The 20,561-nt window shown below is 50.5% G+C and overlaps 1 protein-coding gene, 1 long non-coding RNA gene and 1 pseudogene across 2 annotated transcripts; 1 reads left to right on the plus strand and 2 right to left on the minus strand.

Moving 5' to 3' along the window:
• Positions 1-144: 144 nt before the first annotated feature.
• Positions 145-3,910, minus strand: LOC120706958 (NADP-dependent D-sorbitol-6-phosphate dehydrogenase-like). Its single transcript, XM_039991741.1, has 6 exons — positions 3,614-3,910; positions 2,194-2,288; positions 1,944-2,061; positions 1,727-1,859; positions 726-945; positions 145-606 (listed from the first exon to the last, which is right to left on the minus strand). Exons 1-6 carry the CDS (start codon positions 3,765-3,767, stop codon positions 376-378), a joined length of 951 nt encoding a protein of 316 aa, XP_039847675.1. The 5' UTR covers positions 3,768-3,910; the 3' UTR covers positions 145-375.
• A 1,622-nt stretch (positions 3,911-5,532) lies between these two features.
• Positions 5,533-7,878, plus strand: LOC120707023 (annotated as a pseudogene).
• LOC120707088 lies at positions 7,850-9,905 on the minus strand. The gene is made up of 2 exons (XR_005688818.1): positions 9,360-9,905; positions 7,850-8,720 (listed from the first exon to the last, which is right to left on the minus strand). It is a non-coding gene; the product is annotated as an uncharacterized LOC120707088 (long non-coding RNA).
• Positions 9,906-20,561: the final 10,656 nt, after the last annotated feature.

Here is a 20,561-nt window from a genome sequence, read left to right on the forward strand (position 1 = left end):
CCTGGAAGAGAAAATAGCAAACGGACTATTTAACATTCATGCTGTCTGGGGCCTGCAGCAGAGGGAACGAACGTCCACGCAAATAAGGTTCAGCTGGACCACAGGATGCATGCTTCTTTCATAATTATAGAAGAGGGGACACCATTGTGATGCAACTTTCTGTTTGGAAAGGAGACATATATGAAACAATAATATATAGGTAAAACAAGACCATAGATGACAAATGCGGGGATCACAAAACAAATCCTAACATCAATTTCGCACGTCATGGAAAAGCAGAGATCCTCATTATTGATGCCGTATGGAGGGACAGGGGATGGAACAATTATTCAGAAACGTCCACACACATGAAAGCACAGGCGCAATGCAAGTGAACTAAGCATACAGATCGATGCCCCAGAACTTGGCAGGCTGGTTGGTTCGGTACTTCCTGTCGATGGCCTTCATCTTCTCCATGTCCTCGCCCGAGATCTCGAAATCAAAGACCTCAAAGTTCTCCTTCAGCCTCTCAGCCTTGGAGGTCTTGGGGATCACCACCGTGTTCCTTTGGAGGCCCCAGCGGAGGACAAGCTGCGCAGGCGTCTTGCCGTACTTCTCAGCCAAGCTCTGTAAATTGTAGCAACAAGTTGGCAGATTGCATTGCAAGGTATCAAAATGCTATGTATTTATTACAAATGGATGATAATTCACTGCCGTATTGGAGATTTGGAAGAACGAACAACCACCTTAATGACAGGATCGTCGAGGCATGAGACTGACCCGAACCACTCGGTATTGGCAGTGGAACCACCCAAGGGGGTGTGCGCTGTAACGCAGATCCCATGCTTCTGGCAGAACTTGACAAGCGAATCACGCTGGAAGTAGGGGTGCGTCTCAATTTGGTTCACTGCAGGCTTTATCTTAGCATAGGCCAAGCAGTCTCTGGTGAGGAAGATGTCATAGTTGCTGCATGAATAACTCTACAATTAGATTTGTGAATGTGACTTCCTCTCACCAAAAGCAGACCCTGAGAATCTCCAAGCATAGCAAAAGTGGGAATAACAAAATGGAAGTGCATGATTTATTATAATTCAATGGTTATTCCAAAGCTGAAATACTCTTCAGGACGATAGATGATAGCCGACACCCATTTTGCAGTTCCTTTGAAGAAAGAGCTGCCAGCCAGTCACACTTCCACAAGGTTCAACACCATAGCAGATTCACTCCGAAAGGGAAAGCATTGGGGACCAATGAAAGAACACAAGCAAATGCGATAACAGAAAGTAGGAATTTGTAATGAAGGAAACTAAACTTTAGTTTAACATGATTAATACCTTCATAAATTAAAATTAGAATGCCAAACTAAATAAATGCGAGGCAAAGTTTAAGCAGAGATAGAAAATTTTCACAGAAAAATAACTGTGCCCTTTTAACTTCAAATGGACGATGATAACCTGAGGGCAACAGGAAGTAGGAATGAATTTGAACACAAACATATTCAATGCAACAGTAAAATTGGAAAGATTTGGAAGAACCATACCATGTTAGAGATGCTGCATATAAAAGGCATATGATCAAGCAAGCTTTTGAAATGGGTGAACAAAGGGATCAAATGAACTACATAATTCCTATGTAGACAAAACTACAACTGCAACTAGAAACAGCGAAACTATATGTGCCACGTAATTTGCAAAAGTAAATAATCATAACGACAAGGTAGGAAAAGAAAAATGTCATTTCAATTCACCTGATCCCAATGCTGCGGACCAGTCCCATAGAAACAAGTTCTTCCATCGCATGCCATGTTGTTTCTAATGAGATAGTGGTATCAATGTCAAGCACACCATCATCACCAAGAGCACTCGAAGTTGTACCAACTCCTGAAGGAAATCAAAATGCTCTATTCAGTGAGACACATATTAAATCTTCCTAAATACTATGCAAAATCAAGAGTCAGAATTTACCAGTATGTCTAGTAGCTACTGGGAAGTGAACAAGATAGAGATCAAGATAATCTAGCTGCAGCTTCTTCAAGCTATCCTTACAGGCTTCAATCACATGACCGTGATCTGAATTCCATAGCTACAGTCATAACAAACACAGATGTTTGAGTAGAATGAAAAAAGAAAAAAGAAACATTAGTTGTCATCATGCGCAATTCTGAAGTGGTGGTTTCCCAGAATACAGAGAGTAGGGCTTTGCAATTGAGATAACCTTGGTTGTGATGAACAGATCCTCCCTCTTGACAAGTCCAGTTTGGAATGCCTCTGCAAGTGCCTCACCAACTTCAGCTTCATTCTGGTAGTCAGCTGCAGACACAGGAACCAAGGACAGAGGCGGTAAATCACCAAGTAAAGCAGGAAAATTCCTGAGCTGGCACTAGAACTTCAAATCGTATTCGGATATTCCATCGTACCAAAGAAATCTCAGTCAGGTACAGTACAGTGCGGTGTCTACGCATGCCGGTATCAATCATACTAACCAGAGAAACATACAAATCTAGTGTTCATCAAGACAAGAACCAAACAGTGACAGCCTGGTTGGCAGAAAAAAACTCATATGCCATGTGGCATTGAAAGAAACACTCAATGATTTGATTAGCACAGTGCAACAGACCAAGATTGTGAAAGAAATCCCACTAGTCACATCAGCAGCACAGCACCCTATCGAGCACGCCTGCATCATTCAGACAAGCAATACAAACATAGTGTTTGTCAAGATGAAAAGGAACAGTAATCGACACGCATACATTCACTGTGTTCGGCAGCTCCACCAGCCTCCAGCTCAACAGTGTTTTCCTCTCACACCGCTCCAGCACCAGCCACCAGCCAGCCAATAGTGTTTTTCTCTCACACCACTCCAGCACCAGCCACCAGCTCCAGCCCAGCGAACAGAGTGATTCATGAGGCATCGAAAGGAAAGTTTTAAGGATCCAATTAGTTTATAGTGGAATGGACCGAGAATTGTGAAAGAAATATCAAATACTCACTCATGCACAACACAACGCAGTGTCCGGGCATGCCTGTATCATTGACAGTACCAGAAATCTCTAGAAATATAGTAGCAAAGGTCTGGACAGTAGAACCTTTTGGTCCGCATTCGAATACTCCATGCTAGTTAGACTGATTGCCAAACAAATCCCAGTCCTGTACGTCGTAGCGCATCGTTTAAGCATTCACACAAGCATACGAACCGAGTGGTGTTCAGTACAAAAAAAAAACGAGCTGTGACTGCCTAGTTGACAATCAAACACTCAATGTGGCACTGAAAGGAACATTCAATAACTCGATCGGTACATTGCAACAGCAGACATTCAATAATTCGTAGTATCTCATCAGCAACACAGCGCACTTTTAATTACGCCCGTACCAATTATCATCCATAGCCTCCAGACAAACGTGCACAATCATTTAGCATTCGTGAGGACAAAAGCGCGCTACGACTGACAGACGCACACTCGTGTGGCCTCCAACGGAACTCGAGGGATCCTTTTTTTTTTTGCGAAAGGAATTCGATCCAATTATTACTATTTATTTATTGGATCCGGTATTCTGTATACAGACAAGGCCGGCGATCGCGGTGGGTGGGCGGTCGGGTTCGCGGGGGCCGGGGGGTGGGGGAGTTGGAGGCTTACCGGCGCAGTCGAGGTGGCGGTAGCCGATGCGGAGCGCGGAGTGGACGAGGCTGCGGATGGCGGGCTTCTCCATCCGCCAGACGCCCAGCCCCACCGCGGGCATCCGGTGGCCGCTGCTCAGCGCCACCGCCGGCGCGGCGCCCTTGGCCGCCATGCCCCGCTTGATTCAGCTGCTGCTGCTGCTCTGCTACCGGGCTTCAGCGCGGCGCTTCGCCTCGCTCTCTTGTCTCTTCCCCCTTGCTGCCTGCGCTGCAACCTGGACTGACTGGAAGATGCGGAGATGCCGCCGGCCTGACGTGGCATCCTCTCCTTCTCAAAACCAGAGCCGAATGTTTTTTCTAATTTAGGGCCCTAGTTGGGCCGTCCGCGGAATCCGCGGCCCGCATATATGGATGGGCCCTCTCCGGACACCTGCTTCCTTGGGCCGGCCGGCAAGCCGAGCAATGGGCATCACCACCACGGTGGGCCTCGGTATATCGGGCCGCGCGCGCTCGCGACTCGTGAGTTCATCTTCTTCCATGTCTCATCTGCTCTCCATGACTGGTGAAGTGGTGAGCACCTTCCTTCCTCGGATCCCGCGCCCGTGAGTTGAGCCCCAGGAGCAAGCCGCCGTGATTAACGACGACCGCATGCGGAACGGCGGCGGATTAATTAGCGCTAAAGCAAGCAAAGCAGGCCGCAAATAGAGCCACCAGCTGCGATACGATCCAGCAGCTAGCTAGTATCGATCATCTGGACTGCACCGCACCTGCGCCGCCGGCCGGCAGCCGCCGCTAATTCCGCGCCTGATGAGCAACGGACGCGCGCGGGGCTGGATTCGCCGTGTCGCCGCCAGCAACTGCGCCGGAATCAATCACCTGCCTCTGACTGACCAGCGTGCAGCGACAGGGGCGGGTAGGATAAAGCCCCTGTCAATCTGCCGTGAGCTGCTGACAATGCAGTAATCCTGCTGGGATAATACAGTAGTGAGTGTATACAGAGCCAGAAATGCTTGCGCGCATCTGCAACAAGCAAGCACAAGTTTACATCAGGGACAAGAATTTCAGGACAGAGACGCTGCCATGCGTTTTTGTCAATTGCATCGACCTGCACTCCATTCTCCGACGCCGACAGTACGCTACTCTGCTCGAGACGAGTCAAACTCCGATTGTTAAGGATGAGGAGACAGACGCCCTGGAAGAAGGAGCAACCAGACAAATGTCAGTAATCTTAACGAGGCTGGATTTATTCTCACTTCCTTTCTTTTCTTTTCTTTTTTTGCGAAATCCTGGATTTATCCATTTATCAGCAACTAGTACTGAACAGGGAATCAACCTTTTCTGGGATCAATGTGCTACCACATGTCTGCTGAGTGCTGAAGAACAACGCCACCTGAATTTCAGCAAATGCAGAAACTGAAGAGTAGTGACGTGTCATCTCAAGCTGCAGACAAAACCTGAATGGCAAACTCATCACCTGCTCCAAAATCCAAATGCTAACGAGATACACGCCAAGACGAGATGAAATGGTTACTCGTGAGCTGTCGGGGTCCTTTTTGCATTGGATCGATTCACAAGGCACAGCACGTCCTGGCGTGGTCCATGGCTGCTGCTACTCCCCGTCTCCGCCGCAAGCCCCGCCGCGCAACGATCGGAGCTGCCCCGTGACCCGGCCTGACCCATGCCAAAAGCTACTACACTACACGCAGCAGCAGCAGCAGCAGTTTGACCACCACACGACGTCGCGACATGCATGTACTGCGCTGCACTCAACTGCCCCGTAACAGACGCCACCTTTTCGGTTGCTTCCAACGAACAACTACCATACCTGTCGTCGCCTAGCTCCGCTTGGTCTCATCCTGAATTCCTGATTGGCCTCCTCGACTCGGCTATATAAATTCCACCCGGTTGACACTTGACAGCATGCACTCATCGTACACACGTCGAGCTGGTGGTGGCACACGCACACTTGCTCTTTGTACTAGCTGGTCAACCAATGGCGGCTGTGAGGGCCTCCGACAAGGCCGCGGCGTCCCTCGCCGTCGTTGTCGTCTGCCTCATGGCCGGCGGCAGCGCGGCGGCGGCGTTCAACTACGCGGACGCCCTCGACAAGGCGCTGCTCTTCTTCGAGGCGCAGCGCTCGGGCAAGCTCCCGCCGGGGCAGCGCGCCGCGTGGCGCGGCGACTCGGGCCTGTCCGACGGCGCCGCGGAGGGGGCGGACCTGGTCGGCGGCTACTACGACGCCGGGGACAACGTCAAGTTCGGCCTGCCCATGGCGTTCACGGTCACCATGCTGTCGTGGAGCGTCGCCGAGTTCGGGGACGCCATGGCGCGCGCCGGCGGCGGCCACCTGGAGAGCGCCAAGGCCGCCGTGCGCTGGGGCGCCGACTACCTGGTCAAGGCGGCCGCGGCGGTGCCCGGCGCGCTCTACGTGCAGGTGGGCGACCCGTACCAGGACCACCGGTGCTGGGAGCGGCCCGAGGACATGGACACCCCGCGCGGCGTCTACAAGGTGACCCCCGACAGGCCCGGCTCCGACGTCGCCGGCGAGACCGCCGCCGCGCTCGCCGCCGCGTCCATCGTGTTCCGGGCCTGCGACCCCGCCTACTCCTCCAAGCTGCTCCAGACAGCTCGAAAGGTAACACTAATCGATCGATCACCCGGTCGATCAACGATGAACTCAGCTCACATGATGCCTGCTAGGTTTTAGCTCGATCGCCGCCGGCGTCGCCCGTGGCATGACGTGCTCGGCGTGCAGGTGTTCGATTTCGCTGACAGGTACAGGGGCTCGTACAGCGACTCGCTCAGCTCCGTGGCGTGCCCATTCTACTGCTCCTACTCCGGCTACAATGTAAGCAACACAACAAGCTCTTTATCCGTCTGTATCCTTGTCTCGGTCGATTTCAGAATTTTTTTTCGCTGTTATGAGCGTCAGAATTCAGACGTACACGCGTTGCATGCGACACGGCACGGGGCCGGTACATCCAAAACTTGTTGTCTCCGTGTACCAGAGGCGGCACATGTCCCTTGCATTCTCTCTGAACCCTTTTCAGAGTTCTTGGCAACCAATGGTGTTGCAGATTCAGTTCAGCTCAGGACATTCTTTTTTTTCTTTGTCATGGTTATAAGCCAAAGCTAGATTCATTTGGTCCTATGACGATATGAATTATTGTTTTGTCGGGTTTGATCGCAGCTGAAAATGAAATTTACTGTTTATCAACAAAAACCATGCAGGACGAGCTGCTGTGGGCGGCGGCGTGGCTGCACCGGGCGACGGCGGCGGGGAAGGGCGGCGGCGGCTGCGGCTGCGGCAACAACTCGTCGGCGGACGCGTACCTGTCGTACATCTACTCGAACGGGCACACGCTGGGCGCGGAGCAGGACGACTTCACTTTCAGCTGGGACGACAAGCGCTCGGGCACCAAGGTCCTCCTCGCCAACTGGTTCCTGCAGCTGCATGGCGGCGGCGCCGGCGGCAAGACCTCCCCGGCGGCGGCCGCGCTGCAGCTCTACAAGGCGCACGCCGACAGCTACGTGTGCTCGCTGGTGCCGGGCGCCGCCGGGTTCCAGTCGTCCCAGTACACGCCGGGGGGGCTCCTGTTCAAGGAAGGCGACAGCAACATGCAGTACGTGACCTCGGCCGCGTTCCTGCTCCTCGCCTACGCCAAGCACCTCGCCGGGGCTGGGGCCGTCCGCATCCTGCGGCCGCGCGGCGGTGCCGCCGGCGGCGCTGGCGGCCGTGGCGCGGCGGCAGGTGGACTACATCCTGGGCGCGAACCCGGCGGGGATGTCGTACATGGTGGGGTTCGGCGGCGGGCGGTTCCCGCGGCGCGTGCACCACCGCGGCGCGTCCATGCCGGCGGTGCGCGACCACCCGGCACGCATCGGCTGCGACGAGGGGTTCCGGTACCTGCACTCGCCGGAGCCCGACGCGAACGTGCTGGTCGGCGCCGTCGTGGGCGGGCCCGACGGGGGCGACGGGTACACCGACAGCCGCGACAACTACGCGCAGGCGGAGCCGTCCACCTACACCAACGCGCCGCTCGTCGGCGCGCTCGCGTTCCTCGCCGGCGGCCCGGGACACTGAAGCTAGTAGCAGATTATATTATTGCACGTGTAAACTAGCTAGAGCCTTGAGATCGATCGGTTGGTGGCATTGCAGGTCGTATCATCCGGGCCGGGGTTTGTGCGTGTCAAGCGTGCATCGGCGTGATTCGTGAAGGTGGTGTATGCAGCATAAGTGGTGTGGATGTGTTGGTAAAATTTGCGCGAAAGAAATGACTCGCGCTGGAAATCCATCATGGTCAAAGTGTTCTGAGAGCAACTCCACCCCTAAGTCTCCCATTTTTTAGGAGTTTTGGGCTAAAACACAACTCCAGTGGAGGCTCTATTTGGACTCCCTTTTTGCATGTGCCTCCAAATTGAAACCCCAAGCCTATGGAAATACAGGACTCCCATTTCCTTTTGCTGGCGCCCGCTGCCAGCACAGGAGCCGGCCCCAACACGAGGTGCCGCCCGCCGCGCCCAGCACCGCGCCATCTCCGCCCGCCGCCGTCTCCCACCGCGCCGTCGCCGTCGCCGTCGCCCCTCCTTCTTCTCCATGGACAGATCCACGCAGGCGTCCTGCTCCATCTCCGGCGGCGGGCGGCCTCCCCGTCCGACGACGGCTCCCCCGGAGAAGATGCGACGTGGTCCGTTCGTTGCAACGCATCCCCGTCGTATCGCAAATCCTCCCGCTGTCGGCCTTCCTCGTCGGCAAGATCTGCCATCTCCCCCGGCGGCCTACCTTGTCAGCTCCCCAACGATGTGCTCGTTCCTCCACGCGATCGTCAGACGTCCACCTTCACGGAGCCTCAAGGTGCTTCACCACCATTCTCCACCGCCGCCACCTTTGACGCCCGCAGCACGACATCATCGCCAGTACTCATGTACGAGGAGGCCGCGGACGATGACTTCCCAGAATGTCCCTTGGCACGTTGTGGCGACCCGGCAATGATCCACGGAAACTTTTTCTTCTGCTTGTTTCTCTTCGAGCCCTCAAGAAGACCGGCAATGATCAATAGATCGTCAACATCAGATTCATCCTTGTCATCCCACCGCCGAAGAGCTCGACTACCAAACCTTGACATCTGCCATAGCAACAAAAGAACATATAAGGATATGCCAGAAATTTTGATTTCCACATAACAAACACTTCTTGCTTCCGTCCCAAACAGAATATCTTGCTAATTTTTCTCTAATGAAATAGTAGTCTTAATAATTGTATAATTAACTATTCATAGAGCTAACTGGACTGCTATTTGATTTGTAGGAGCATACTTTGAGATATATAGTTTTAATGGTTCTACTATAGTTTTAATGTTGAAAGCCATTTTAACTTACAAAATGAAGAGATCCATGTAACTGGTTATATTAAAACTCAATCAGACCACTGAGAGTGTCTAGCTAAGTTGCATATTGTTCTGGTTAGTATCATATAAAAATAACTGTATATATCATGTGACATAGGCAGATTCAAATTAAGCCCAAGAACTGGTTGGGAAGATGTTATTCAGGTATGGTACTCTGATCTACATTAGTACAGATTATAACCAAACCAAAAGCACAGGCCAACCAAATCGATCAAGGATGTGTAGCCAAAACTTGTCAGTTTAATTCTTCTACACTTGAATTCTATGAGCCATCCTAAATTTGGTGCTTTTCTTCATGAGACCAAGCACCTCTCTGGTTCTTTGTACTTTCAGCAGCCATGGCAAAAGAGGATTCACCTTCTTGCTGCACGAGCGGATGACGAGGAGGAGGGGTGGTGGCACCTCCAGCTGAGTGGATGACTAGACCTCCCGGCTCAGAAGCCGAACGCCGAAAGAGCAACGCCGCCGCCGAGAGCCAGTGCCAGGACGGACGCCATGGTCGCCAGGAGATCCACCTCGTGTGCGGGGAGGGTGTCGTCAAGGAGGTCGGGCATGGATTCGAAGGTGAAGCTGAGCTCCGGGAGGAGCGCCCAGACTCGGCACCAGTGGCGGTAGAGGACGCTGGTCCGCGCGGCGGCCGCTGTGTCCGCTCCGGCTCCCTTCCCGTCGCCCTCGCCGGGCTCGGGGAGCGTGCTGAGGCAGTCCTCGCCGACAGCTTCGGAGGAGGAAGTAGGGGCCTCGCGCGCTTGCCGTCGATCTCGCCTACGTCTGCAGCGGTGGTGGCGGCACGAAGAAGCGGTCGGCGGCGTGGACGGAGCAGGCGGCGGAGTTGGATGGCGACGCGGTAGGCGGAGCTGGCGGCGGACAACTGCACGAACTCGAGCTAATCTTGAGAGGAGCTAGGCTGGGTGAGGCATTTGCAGGCCGGCCCGCTGGAGTTGGGCTCAAATTTGAGCCATCAAAATTTGCAACCCACCTCCCAAATGGAGAAATAGGGGTTAGGGGTTTCATTTGAGGACCTGGGCTGGAGATGCTCTTACATCTTTTTTTTTAGAGGAAGTGTTTTGAATCTGTAGAGAATGTCTGACACAACTGCGATCTTGCGAGGACTGAGGCCTTGTTTTGTTTAAATCCAAACTTCAAAATTCCAAAAGATTTGTAAAACGTCTGCATTGTGTACTAAATGTAGTTGAAAAAAATCGTATTACACAAATGGATTGTAAATCGCAAGACGAATCTAATGAACCTAATTAAAGTCGTGACTAGACACTAAATTGCTACAGTAAAACTACAGTAGTGATTAGCAACGTTGTGACTTCCTTTTTTGTTAAAAAAAGGAGTGGTGACTCCCAATTTACATGTGATTTATCGTACTCGCCAGACCACATCGTGATCGGACAGTGCGCACGCAGGCACGCGGCTAGGACAAGACAATTGCAGGGGATCGATGAAATCGAGCAACTAACCAACCCCTTTGGATTGGGTTTATGCGCGCGGCGATGCGGTTCTCTTACGATCTCAGCGATGTTGGATCGACAGTTCCGATGCTCTTTCAACGACCCGGCAAGACGAGACAGAGCTTGCACTCTTGGTTCGGTGAAACCAACCAATGCAACACTGGCTGCACGCGCCGGCCGGCCCTTCTATAAGTACGACGAGGGCTGGGTCTCCATCACGACGAGCAGCGTATCCATCCAGATTCGAGTCCTCGACTACCGTCTGTTGTCGGAAGTAGTGGCACCATCATATTAATCCATACCAATCTTTGGAAGTCCGGAGGAACGCACGCGCATCGTCGTACAATGGACGCGTCGTCGTGGTCATTGCGGAAGTCGGGTCCGGCGAGCCACCACCCGAAGACGTCGTGGCCGGAGGTGGTGGGCATGGCGGCGACGGCGGCGGTGGCGAAGATCATGCAGGACAGGCCGGACGTGGCCGTGGAGGTGCTGCCGTCGGGCACCCACCTGCTCCCCGGCGCCAACCCCAAGCGCGTCCGCGTCTTCATCGACGCCCACGGCGCCGTCGCCAAGACACCCCGCGTCGGCTAGCCGCCGCCGCTCCGCATGATGCTACCGCCGGCCAGCGTAGTCAATCGCGTCCATCCGTGTCATGTCGTGTCGTGTGTAATAAATTATACAGGCATTTCGATCTGCTAGTGGTCGGATCCGGATTCGATTCGGCCGCGGGCCGGAATGCTTGACGCATTCATCCATCACCAGCAGGCTGCTGAATTGCTAGCTGATGGTGACCGTACCCTCTCTCTGCAACAAATGAAGATGTTCTTTGTCACCTCTTTCAAGATCAAAGTTGTGTGGTGGGCAAAAGCTTTAATTATATTTGTAGCACTAGCCCCACCAGCACGATCGACGTATGTACTAGTAGTAGCTTCTTCCGAATGTAATTCGTGAAGTTTGGGCAGTAATTCTGGCCTAGAAGTAAAAACTGCATCTTGATTAGGTGATCAGACCAGCACTCCAGCAGTAAAAACTACAAAAATGTGGCTACCGGTCGGTATTACAGCGACAGTGCATCCCCACGCTGTTTTTCCTGGTATATAACGAGATCTACAGAGACGCTGAAAATGATCTCTGGTCTTTCTTTACTTGCCATATCGACGCATCAGTTTTCATATGAACCGTGATGTGAAGCTGAAAGATTCTTATCACTGAATCCAAGGGTTAAAAAAAATTCTAAGCGAAACAGTAAACAGTGACCAAAAGAGAAGGAAGCAAAGTGTCCAGTATGTAATTGTCATTATTTCTGCCTCAAGAATGCGATCACCCAGCCTTCTAACCAGCAGCCTTGTTCCATTGCAAAGCCCCTGAGCCTGATTAATATTCCGCAGGAGTACCACAGGAACACTAACCTTGAGCACAAGGCAGTGCTGGGGATAGTTGTTAGGGCTATAGAATTGAGCACTTCGGGTGGGTACAACATTTCATAGTCAGAAGACATTTCTATGGAATTTGCAATCTGATCGAAGCTGCGATATTCTTTAGAGTCACCGGGCACCCTACCCACCATAATTTCATTCAACTCATCAACAACTGTGTTGACAGGACACACTATGCACCTCTGTGCTAGATAGGGCACAGAGGAGAAAGAGCTTTCAAAGTCGCTGTAAACAGCATCAATAATTGTGGAAGGTTTGTCACCCTTGGTAAGCCTAACTATGTCATCAGGTATGTTGATCCATGTATTTTCAGTCTCCCCATCCTTCCGATATGCAGGAACCTTCCCCTCACCTACATCTAACACCCACTGCGCGAATCTGGACATCCGTGTTCTTTCTATAGGGCTCAGGGCTGGATTGGAAAGACGCATGTTAACTGTTAGGCCAAGCACGCGGACATGTTTCCACAAAGGTGATCTGATAAGTGAAGCATTTAGTATCTGACAACGGTCTGCCCCCTGGATGACAGGGAGGACCTATCTGAAATCGCCACCCAATAATACAGGCATACCGCCAAAGGGTTTCGCTGCATTGGAAGGCTCATCAGCAGAGAGCAGGTCTCTAAGAGTTCGGTCAAGCGCTTCAAAGCAGAACCTATGCGTCATCGGTGCTTCGTCCCAAATAATAAGGGATGTCTTCTGTATAAGGCCAGCCAATATAGTGCCCCGACCTATATTGCACATTTCTATCGTGTATATCCAGCGGTATTATGAACCTTGAATGTGTTGTTCGCCCTCCAGGCATCAGCAGAGCAGCAACTCCTGAAGACGCAACTGCCAAAACTATATGATCCTGAGATCGTAATTTTGCAAGAATCGCCCTCCATAGAAATGTCTTGCCCGTGCCACCATGGCCAGCGATGAAGTATACAAATGATTGACTTGGCACACACTGCTTAGCACAATATCATAGATAAGGCGCTGCTCGCTGTTAAGCACCAAAGCCATGGCTGCAGCTGCTAATGTAGGTCTGTCATATGACAATTCTTCTAGAATCAGCCTATTAGAACCTTCATTGTGGGCAAGGTCTGAAAGGGGAGGCAGATCATAGGACGATATAGAGTCCGTTGTTGGAGAACATGGCAGCTAGTTCTCTCAGAACACCCAACAACAGCACGCTATCTGGAATAGCATATTTAGGATTACCAATATTTCTGCGCATCTTGTATTTGATATCATCAGCCATATATCTCCAGTAGGCATCAAAAAGCGCTCTTACATTGCCAACGTCGCAGTACACTAAAACCGTCATAAATATGCTTCTAAGCTGGAATGCGCTCGCCCACCGTATAGCCTCATCAAATAGGAATGCCCATTCACTATCATCGCCAATGAGGCCGCGTGCCTGGCAGGCCTCTCGGAATGTGTTGTACACAATACCTTCATAGGTTCTTACATCCTCATAACTAAGCGTGCCTCTAACAACCATAAGCAGCATCCTAAGGTAGAATGCATCACCCACACCCGGATGGATATAACGCAACCTACCGATTTTGGTCCCACGCCTACGCCCCTCCCATGCCTTCTGCTTGCTATTCCAAGTGTAATAGTTTGGGAATTCACAATAGGTGTATTTGCGGGCTGCTGGGAACTGTTGGTTTGCAACAAACCATTCTGTCAATGTACTCTTGGCTGAATCAGGGTCCTCTAGAACCCTCTCCAGATCATCCTCTTCAGATACAGCAACAATATTCATACCTGGCAGATGTACCTGCAGTCTCTCAACTGCAGGAGATTTCTCGTGTATTTCAAAACCAAGCAACCGCCATACAGCCTCACACCAGGAAAGGTATCTTGACTTAATGTACTCAGCAATCTCATCTACGCCGCCACTATTCCCTTCCTGCGTATCCACATTCATAGAAGAGGCAGGAGCAACACCTAGCCTAGCAGCATCCACACCTTTGTGACAGTACTTGAAAAGATACTTTATAAGGTAGGACTGATTGCAGGTTTCTACATTGATGTGTGCTTGGAATTTCTTAAGGATCTCAAGGTTGTGGGGCACAACCCATCTATTGTCAAGGTCCACACCACTTTTACGGGCCTTGATACCGGTATCTCGTCGTCGATAAATAGGAAACCCATCCTCATCGAATGTGGTTGTGTCTTGGAAACTCTTTGGAAACCTTTTCGAGCACTTCCCGTCTTTCATACATGGACATTTTGGATCCAGGTCACCACAAGGCCCATGCATCATGAATTCCTGTACTAACACAAAACCCAGTGGGTCTTCCTTTGGATCAGGCAACTCTGCGGATATGAACTGATCCACAAAGGCAGCAGAGGGTTCGCTGCTGCAGCCAGTTTGCCAAATAAGGATATGAGCATGAGGAAGGCCCCGCTTTTGGAACTCGATAGTATCAGCAACTAAGGACAAAGAAAGCAAGGGGAATGTGAAAGTGATCTAACATGCAAAAAAACGGGGTAAAAAATAAGGGAAGGTTAATTCTCACATGCTGTGACAGGACCGTAGGCCTCCCCACTCCTAATATCCTCTATATATTCCTGGAGTTTCATGTGGAATACACGACTTGTGATATCGGCACGATCAGAGGGCTTTTGGCTAGGCTCAGATCTCAATGCCTCCTCTATCTCTGGCCAGTTAGCATTGCAAGTGAAAGTTGTGAACAAAGTAGGAGAACCATATGTCCTAGAAATGGCCATACAATCATGGTAGTTCTGATTTAGATTGCGTTTGCTGCCTGGGTAAGAAAGAGGCAGAATTGTTTTGACCCCTACATCATTACCGGAAGATACGCCCCTACCAAGCGCATCAGAGATTCCCTGGTATGTTTCACTGCGGAGGAGTTTCTGATTAAAAAAGTGGAAAGAAAGTCTGTTGGCTTCTACACAAGAATAGGCATTAACACCATACTGCTGTGAAAGGCGACCTGAACAAAGTACTGGATTTGGCTCGCCTCTACGGCAATGCTGATAGTAGCAATGAAACTCCATCATGCTCACGTCGCTTCGATTACCCCGTGATCCTCCAGAGACATCTTTAAACTTGATGCCTAATTGGTAACCCTTATCACCATACGGAAACAGAATTGGGTACTGTAGGGCCATAAGAGCGGGATGAATAGGAGGGACACGCTTGAACCCTCCCTGCTGCAGCTCAAGAATTATATCAAAAGGCTGTGTAGAAGAGGACATATCCCCGACGAGAAGCGCGGCCAACTCATTGGCTGCTGGTAGACAATATCTATCCGCACTTGTATCGGATGAGCCAAAAAGTTTAATACGAACATCAGGAGTGGTGGGAGAAAGAAGTCTATCTCGAAGCCATGCGGAATTGCTTCACCAAAGGATTGCATTGATCAAACATGGAAATCAAAGATTCAACAATGCGAGCGTTCAGGGTAGAGTCGCCACCGTGTTCAGAAGAATGGATACGAAGCCTATTTTGCAATTCATTATCAGTGTCATAGATGTACAACTGTGCATACTGGGGTTTACTCCCTTCCTCTGGGAGCAAAGAACCAATACGGTGATGAACCACTCCATTGATTCGGAATATGTAAGGTCCCCGACCAGTATTTATGGATCTGTTAATATCTACTCCTAAAGAGGTAAAGGCAAACATAGAATTGTATTGTTTGATGAGCTTCATGAAATTCTTGGATTCATGACCTCCATTGAACTTTATCAAATCACACAATGGAGACGGAAATGGCCTGTGCTTTGGAAGAGACAAACGTCCACCACGGCAGCATGAATTGTAGACAATACGTTTCTGGGCATATGAGCTTAAACTAACCACACGTTCCTGGTACCAGAAAACAGCATTGCAATGCTCACAGACGTAATCTGGCCCCCCGTAGTAGGAGCGACTAGAATACGTTTCTACAGGACATAAATGAAGTGGTAAGGTGTTTGGACTGAGAAGGGCATACGTGTTTGCGGGCAAACAACAACCCAAACAATCTTGAAATGTACCTTTTAACAGAGCGCAATATTCTTTAGGGAACGCGACTACAGTCTCAGACAAAGGCTCAGAAGACGCCGAGGCTGCATATTTGTGGAATTAGTGCGCTAACTTAAGGTCAAAGAACAGTCCAGAATCACCAAAAAAAAAGGCACAGGGGGGACCATCCGGAGAAAAGGCAACCTTTTCTCAACAGGGACCTGCTTCTATTCCTGGACATTCTTCTGGCTCTATTCTCTCGAGCGGTGCTTATAGACACAAGGGGGCAGAAATGGTCCCCTGAGCATAATGTTCATTTGAATCATAGACAAGCAGGAGCGCAGCTACAAAAAAGTAAGATCATGGAACTGAACTCACTGGGGACCATGTAACGCCGTGGTTCAATAGGAACATAGTCCGAAGCTGAAGCAGCAATCACTGTCCCAGTCAAAGGAGCGGGGAGCACATACTGTCGCGGGCGTACATTCCTACCAACAACAGCACCGATACGAGCAGCAAGAGTGGCCGCAGCAGCCGATACGAGCAGCAAGAGTGGCCGCAGCAGCCTCGTCACGACGACGGCGCCGTGAAGCCACCAAATCAGGTATAGAACACCTACGCCGCACATTTCGTTCGCTGGAAGGTAGAACCTCCCTACAACGGCGCCGGGAACATGCAGGAACATCCATCTAAATCTTCAGGCCAAAATTACATGTCACACAACAGGGGAACAAACAGGAATGAACAAATAGTGGGTACACTATGACGCCAGGCCAAAGATATAAGGCCAAGTAGCGCACACAAGGCCAAAATCAGAACATTTAAACTGCTATTGATCGCCGCCAGCAGCAGGCAGGCATAATGCCCAAAAGCACAAAAAAAAACAAGCAACAACTACACTGTACTTCAGGCCTAAAATCCCTAAACGATCCACGGTAGCAGCAAACAGGTATAACGGCCAAAAGAACAAACACCAAAAATCTCCTACCGCACTGTACTGCAGGCATTGAATTCTCATACCATGAAACCGAACAACATGGATAGAGCAGAAAGGCACATAATGAAATCTCGGCATGGCAGAAGGAAACACACACCTGACGAACTGGAGGAAGAGCTGGCGAACTCTAGAAGCAGCCGACGAACTGGCCCCTTAGATCCGCGAGGACGCTGCGACCCACAGCACTAACCCACTTCAGCGACCGGACGAGAGAGCAGCACCAACCCACTTCAGCGACCGGACGAGGGAGCACCTGCAAAAACAAACAGGCACAGACACAGCACGTGAAATAGGAATGGAAGCATCAACAGTCAATGAAGAAGCAGCACGCTCCCTCAACGATTCGAAGCGGATAAAATCGCGCAGATCTGGAGCCTACCTTAATTTCTGGGAGAATGGAGACAACAATGCAGGTGAAGCAGGAAGGGACTGCAGTTGGAGGAGAGCGACGGCGGTCCTGACGGATGGGCCGCGCACCGGCAGCCGGGTCGTCGGCGGCGAGCTGCACCAACGAAGCGGCCCTCAAAGAACGGTCCGCAAGCCACGGCAACAGAGAAGCAATGGAGTGGAAGGTCTGCGTATCACGGAAAGCGCACCTGGAGAAGAGCGGCGCTGGTGGTCGCCGGCAGCCAGCACACCGCCCAAGGCGTCGCCGCCGGCGATGCGCACCAGCGAATCTTCCCCCCGAAGACAGCAGTAGTCCCCGCTCCCCAAACCCTACCCTGCCTCCGCCAGAGGGAGACGAAAGCGGAAAGGGGTGCAGCGATAAGGAGAGGGCCCGTGATCGACAGCCCGTGTCCACCGCCTCTCTCCTGCTGGGGCCCCCGGCGACGCGAGGCGGTCCAGCAGCCCGTTCCACTGACACCGCGGGCTCCACTACAGCGCCGAGGCGGTGCTCGCAGGTCCTGCGAGGGCGAGGAATCGACGGCCCGTGTCGAGCTGCTCCCTCCAGCGGCGGTGGTGGGCCCCAAACAACCACGTGTCGTCACGTGGACAACTGTTTCTTCTCAGCCGCCGCTGTCCAGGGTGAATAGAAGTTAAAGTATTTCACAGCGTGCTGCTCCAGCTCGGCTACACGGTGTTTTTTTAGATCACATAGTACAACTCCAACACTCACAACACACGCACACTCACACCCCTATGAACACAAAACGTAAATCCAACACACGTACGTAAACCCTACATGGTGTTTGAAAAGCTCAAGCTCAATAAACTGGGTAAACTCGTGAGGTTTTGATGACATCACAGCTCACATGCCCTTAGAGGTTTTTAATAAATCACATGAGCTCAACTGCTCAAGGGACAAATTTTTTTATATACCTCGCCATTGAGTTGGCACAGTGCGTGGCGGAACTAGAAAGATTCTCCAACCTGTGCTAGCTAAACCAGTAGATAAGCATCATATTGACTAAGTTTACACTAAATGTCACTACTTTGGGTCTAAATAGTAAATAGATTTACAGGGGATAACCATCCCATCCCGCTTGATCCCCAAACCAATAAAAATAAACACAGTTAATGATTCAACCAAAGGGTCATTTGGGAGCTACTGCAATCTAAACAGGCACAACGTTTTGGACGAAATTAACTTGGTGGGCTCTATCAGCTGCAATGCAGACTCTGGGCCTCAGCAGTGGGCTGGTCTACTTACTGCGCCAACCCAAGACCATACCGACTTTTTTTTTTCCAATTTCGGCCTTATGGGCCCACTACGCCCCAGTTAACGGCCAGTTGACGTTGTTAGATACGACTACTGCCACTATCTTCCTTCCACTCTTGCCTGAACTGTGTCTCGTAAGCTTGTTAGCGTGTGCGAGCTTAGGGCAGTCTCAGTGGGAGTGTCATCAGGGCCGGCTCTATAATTTCTAAGGCCCTTGGGCAAGCAAAAAGATAAGGGCCCATTAAATTATTTTTTATATTAAAATTACAGTATATTGTATGAATTCTAAAAATATTTTGCAATATATGTATAGCTCATAAAATATAACAATAGTGTAACAAAAAATAAAAACAATAACCATTATAATTTACCTCAAATAAAAAATATAATACTTACTGTGGTCGCGTGCATGTCTGTTGCTCTCGTCCTTGCCGTTGCCAGTCGCCTAGCGTGAGCGCGTTGGCAGGGTGCCAGAGTTGCGGCGGCGGCAGGAAACGAAAATGAAACCTTGAAACGTGTTCGTGCTCCACCGATGGTTAGGTTACAAGCTCGCAGACTTCTCTACGGCTGTACGTCAGGCCTCAACTTTAGTCTAGATAATCTAAGAGGCCAGTCCGTAAAAAAGCTGGCCTCTTATCATATTCAATTTTGAGCTAAAAATATATAAGAATCAAGTTGAATTGTGAAGGGAGCACTAGAGTCATGATTCATTACTACCCCTAACTCATGGTCTCATGAGCTGATTTATGATAGTTATTATGTCAAATACAAAGTTGGTATTCAAAAGTTTTTCATTTGACCTCTGGAACAGTAGGAAAATCACAACTGACATCATTTTCCGTGGAAAATCACCGAATTTCGGTCGAAATCACCGAAATTTCGGTCGAAATCACCGAAATTTCGTTTTTTGAATTTGAATTCTCTTTTCGTTCGGAATTAGCGAAATTTGACGAAATTTCGGCCGAAATTTCGTTTCCGGCAGTTGGCGGGATTCGATAAAAAAACGAAAAGGTGAACCTTGTGAGGGAGCCATGCATGGATCCTCCATCGGCCCATGGAGAAACCCTATAAACACCGCCAAGATCCGAGCTGACTCTACCGACCGACACCATATAAGCTAGCTAGCGGGAGGAAAAATATAATGGACAAATGTCGCAATGCAGACTATTGGGTTGTAGCAGTATGGCCGGTAGAGTACGTGGTTCGGGATTGAGGTCGGAATGGTTATCCAATGCATCATCACTATTCTCTGCTAGGCCCGGCCGGCAGCCTCCCCAGTCCCTCGCCGCGCCATGGATGGATTATTCAAGCGTTCAATCTCATCAAGCTCTAACGTAATGATGGATCGGATGACGGGCTGCCACCACGCTCTCCTAGCCCTACTATTTTGAATGTCAAATGCGAGTAATATTTGTGGTGTTTTTTTCTCTATAAATCTGATTAAATAAATTTAGACTATTTTGACTTAGCATAAAATAAAATATCTTACATTTTAAGACAGAGGGAGTAGGCCGGCCTGATGATTATATGATCAGCGCGGATATATCTAGTATATAGCCCGCCCGGCACAGATTTTAGTCAATTAATTTTTCCTCTCACATGCAGTCGGTCGCTCTCACGAATCCCAGTGTATCATCGTGTAGGCCTGTATGATGAAGGTATCTATGCCAAATTGCCAACATACATGCAATGCTCATTGGAATGCACGGGTGCCATTGCCATGCCATGGAGAGTATCGGCGGACAAAAGATCACCTGACCAAAACGAGGCAGCCTCAGTCTGCGTGTGGCGTCCAAAGGCGAAAGGCCCTAGCTAATCACTCCAACGTCAGTTAATTTCGAGGCAGCAAAACCTGCTGGCGTCGTCGTGCAGCTAGTAGCTCGAGGCCTGGCCTTTATAAGCGATGTGGATGCTGCAAGTATCTCTCTCACACAGCAGGGCTTGAGTGAGTGACAGGCTACCTAGTAGTAGATCATCAGCTGCTGGTAGCTAATAATAAGCAAGCTAGGGCAAGATGAGCGTTCCGGTCCCGGGGAAGTC

Source organism: Panicum virgatum, chromosome 1K, assembly GCF_016808335.1.
Source record: "Panicum virgatum strain AP13 chromosome 1K, P.virgatum_v5, whole genome shotgun sequence".
Taxonomy (NCBI): domain Eukaryota; kingdom Viridiplantae; phylum Streptophyta; class Magnoliopsida; order Poales; family Poaceae; genus Panicum; species Panicum virgatum.

Bases quoted from the DNA above. Each gene is read 5' to 3' on its own strand.
- LOC120706958 (XM_039991741.1), bottom strand. From the start codon at position 3,767: ATGGCGGCCAAGGGCGCCGCGCCGGCGGTGGCGCTGAGCAGCGGCCAC. The intron at 946-1,726 runs GTGAATTGAAAT...TTATTCATGCAG, and splicing joins GTCCGCAGCATTGGGATCAG to CAACTATGACATCTTCCTCA. The intron at 607-725 runs GTGGTTGTTCGT...TACAATTTACAG, and splicing joins TCGACGATCCTGTCATTAAG to AGCTTGGCTGAGAAGTACGG.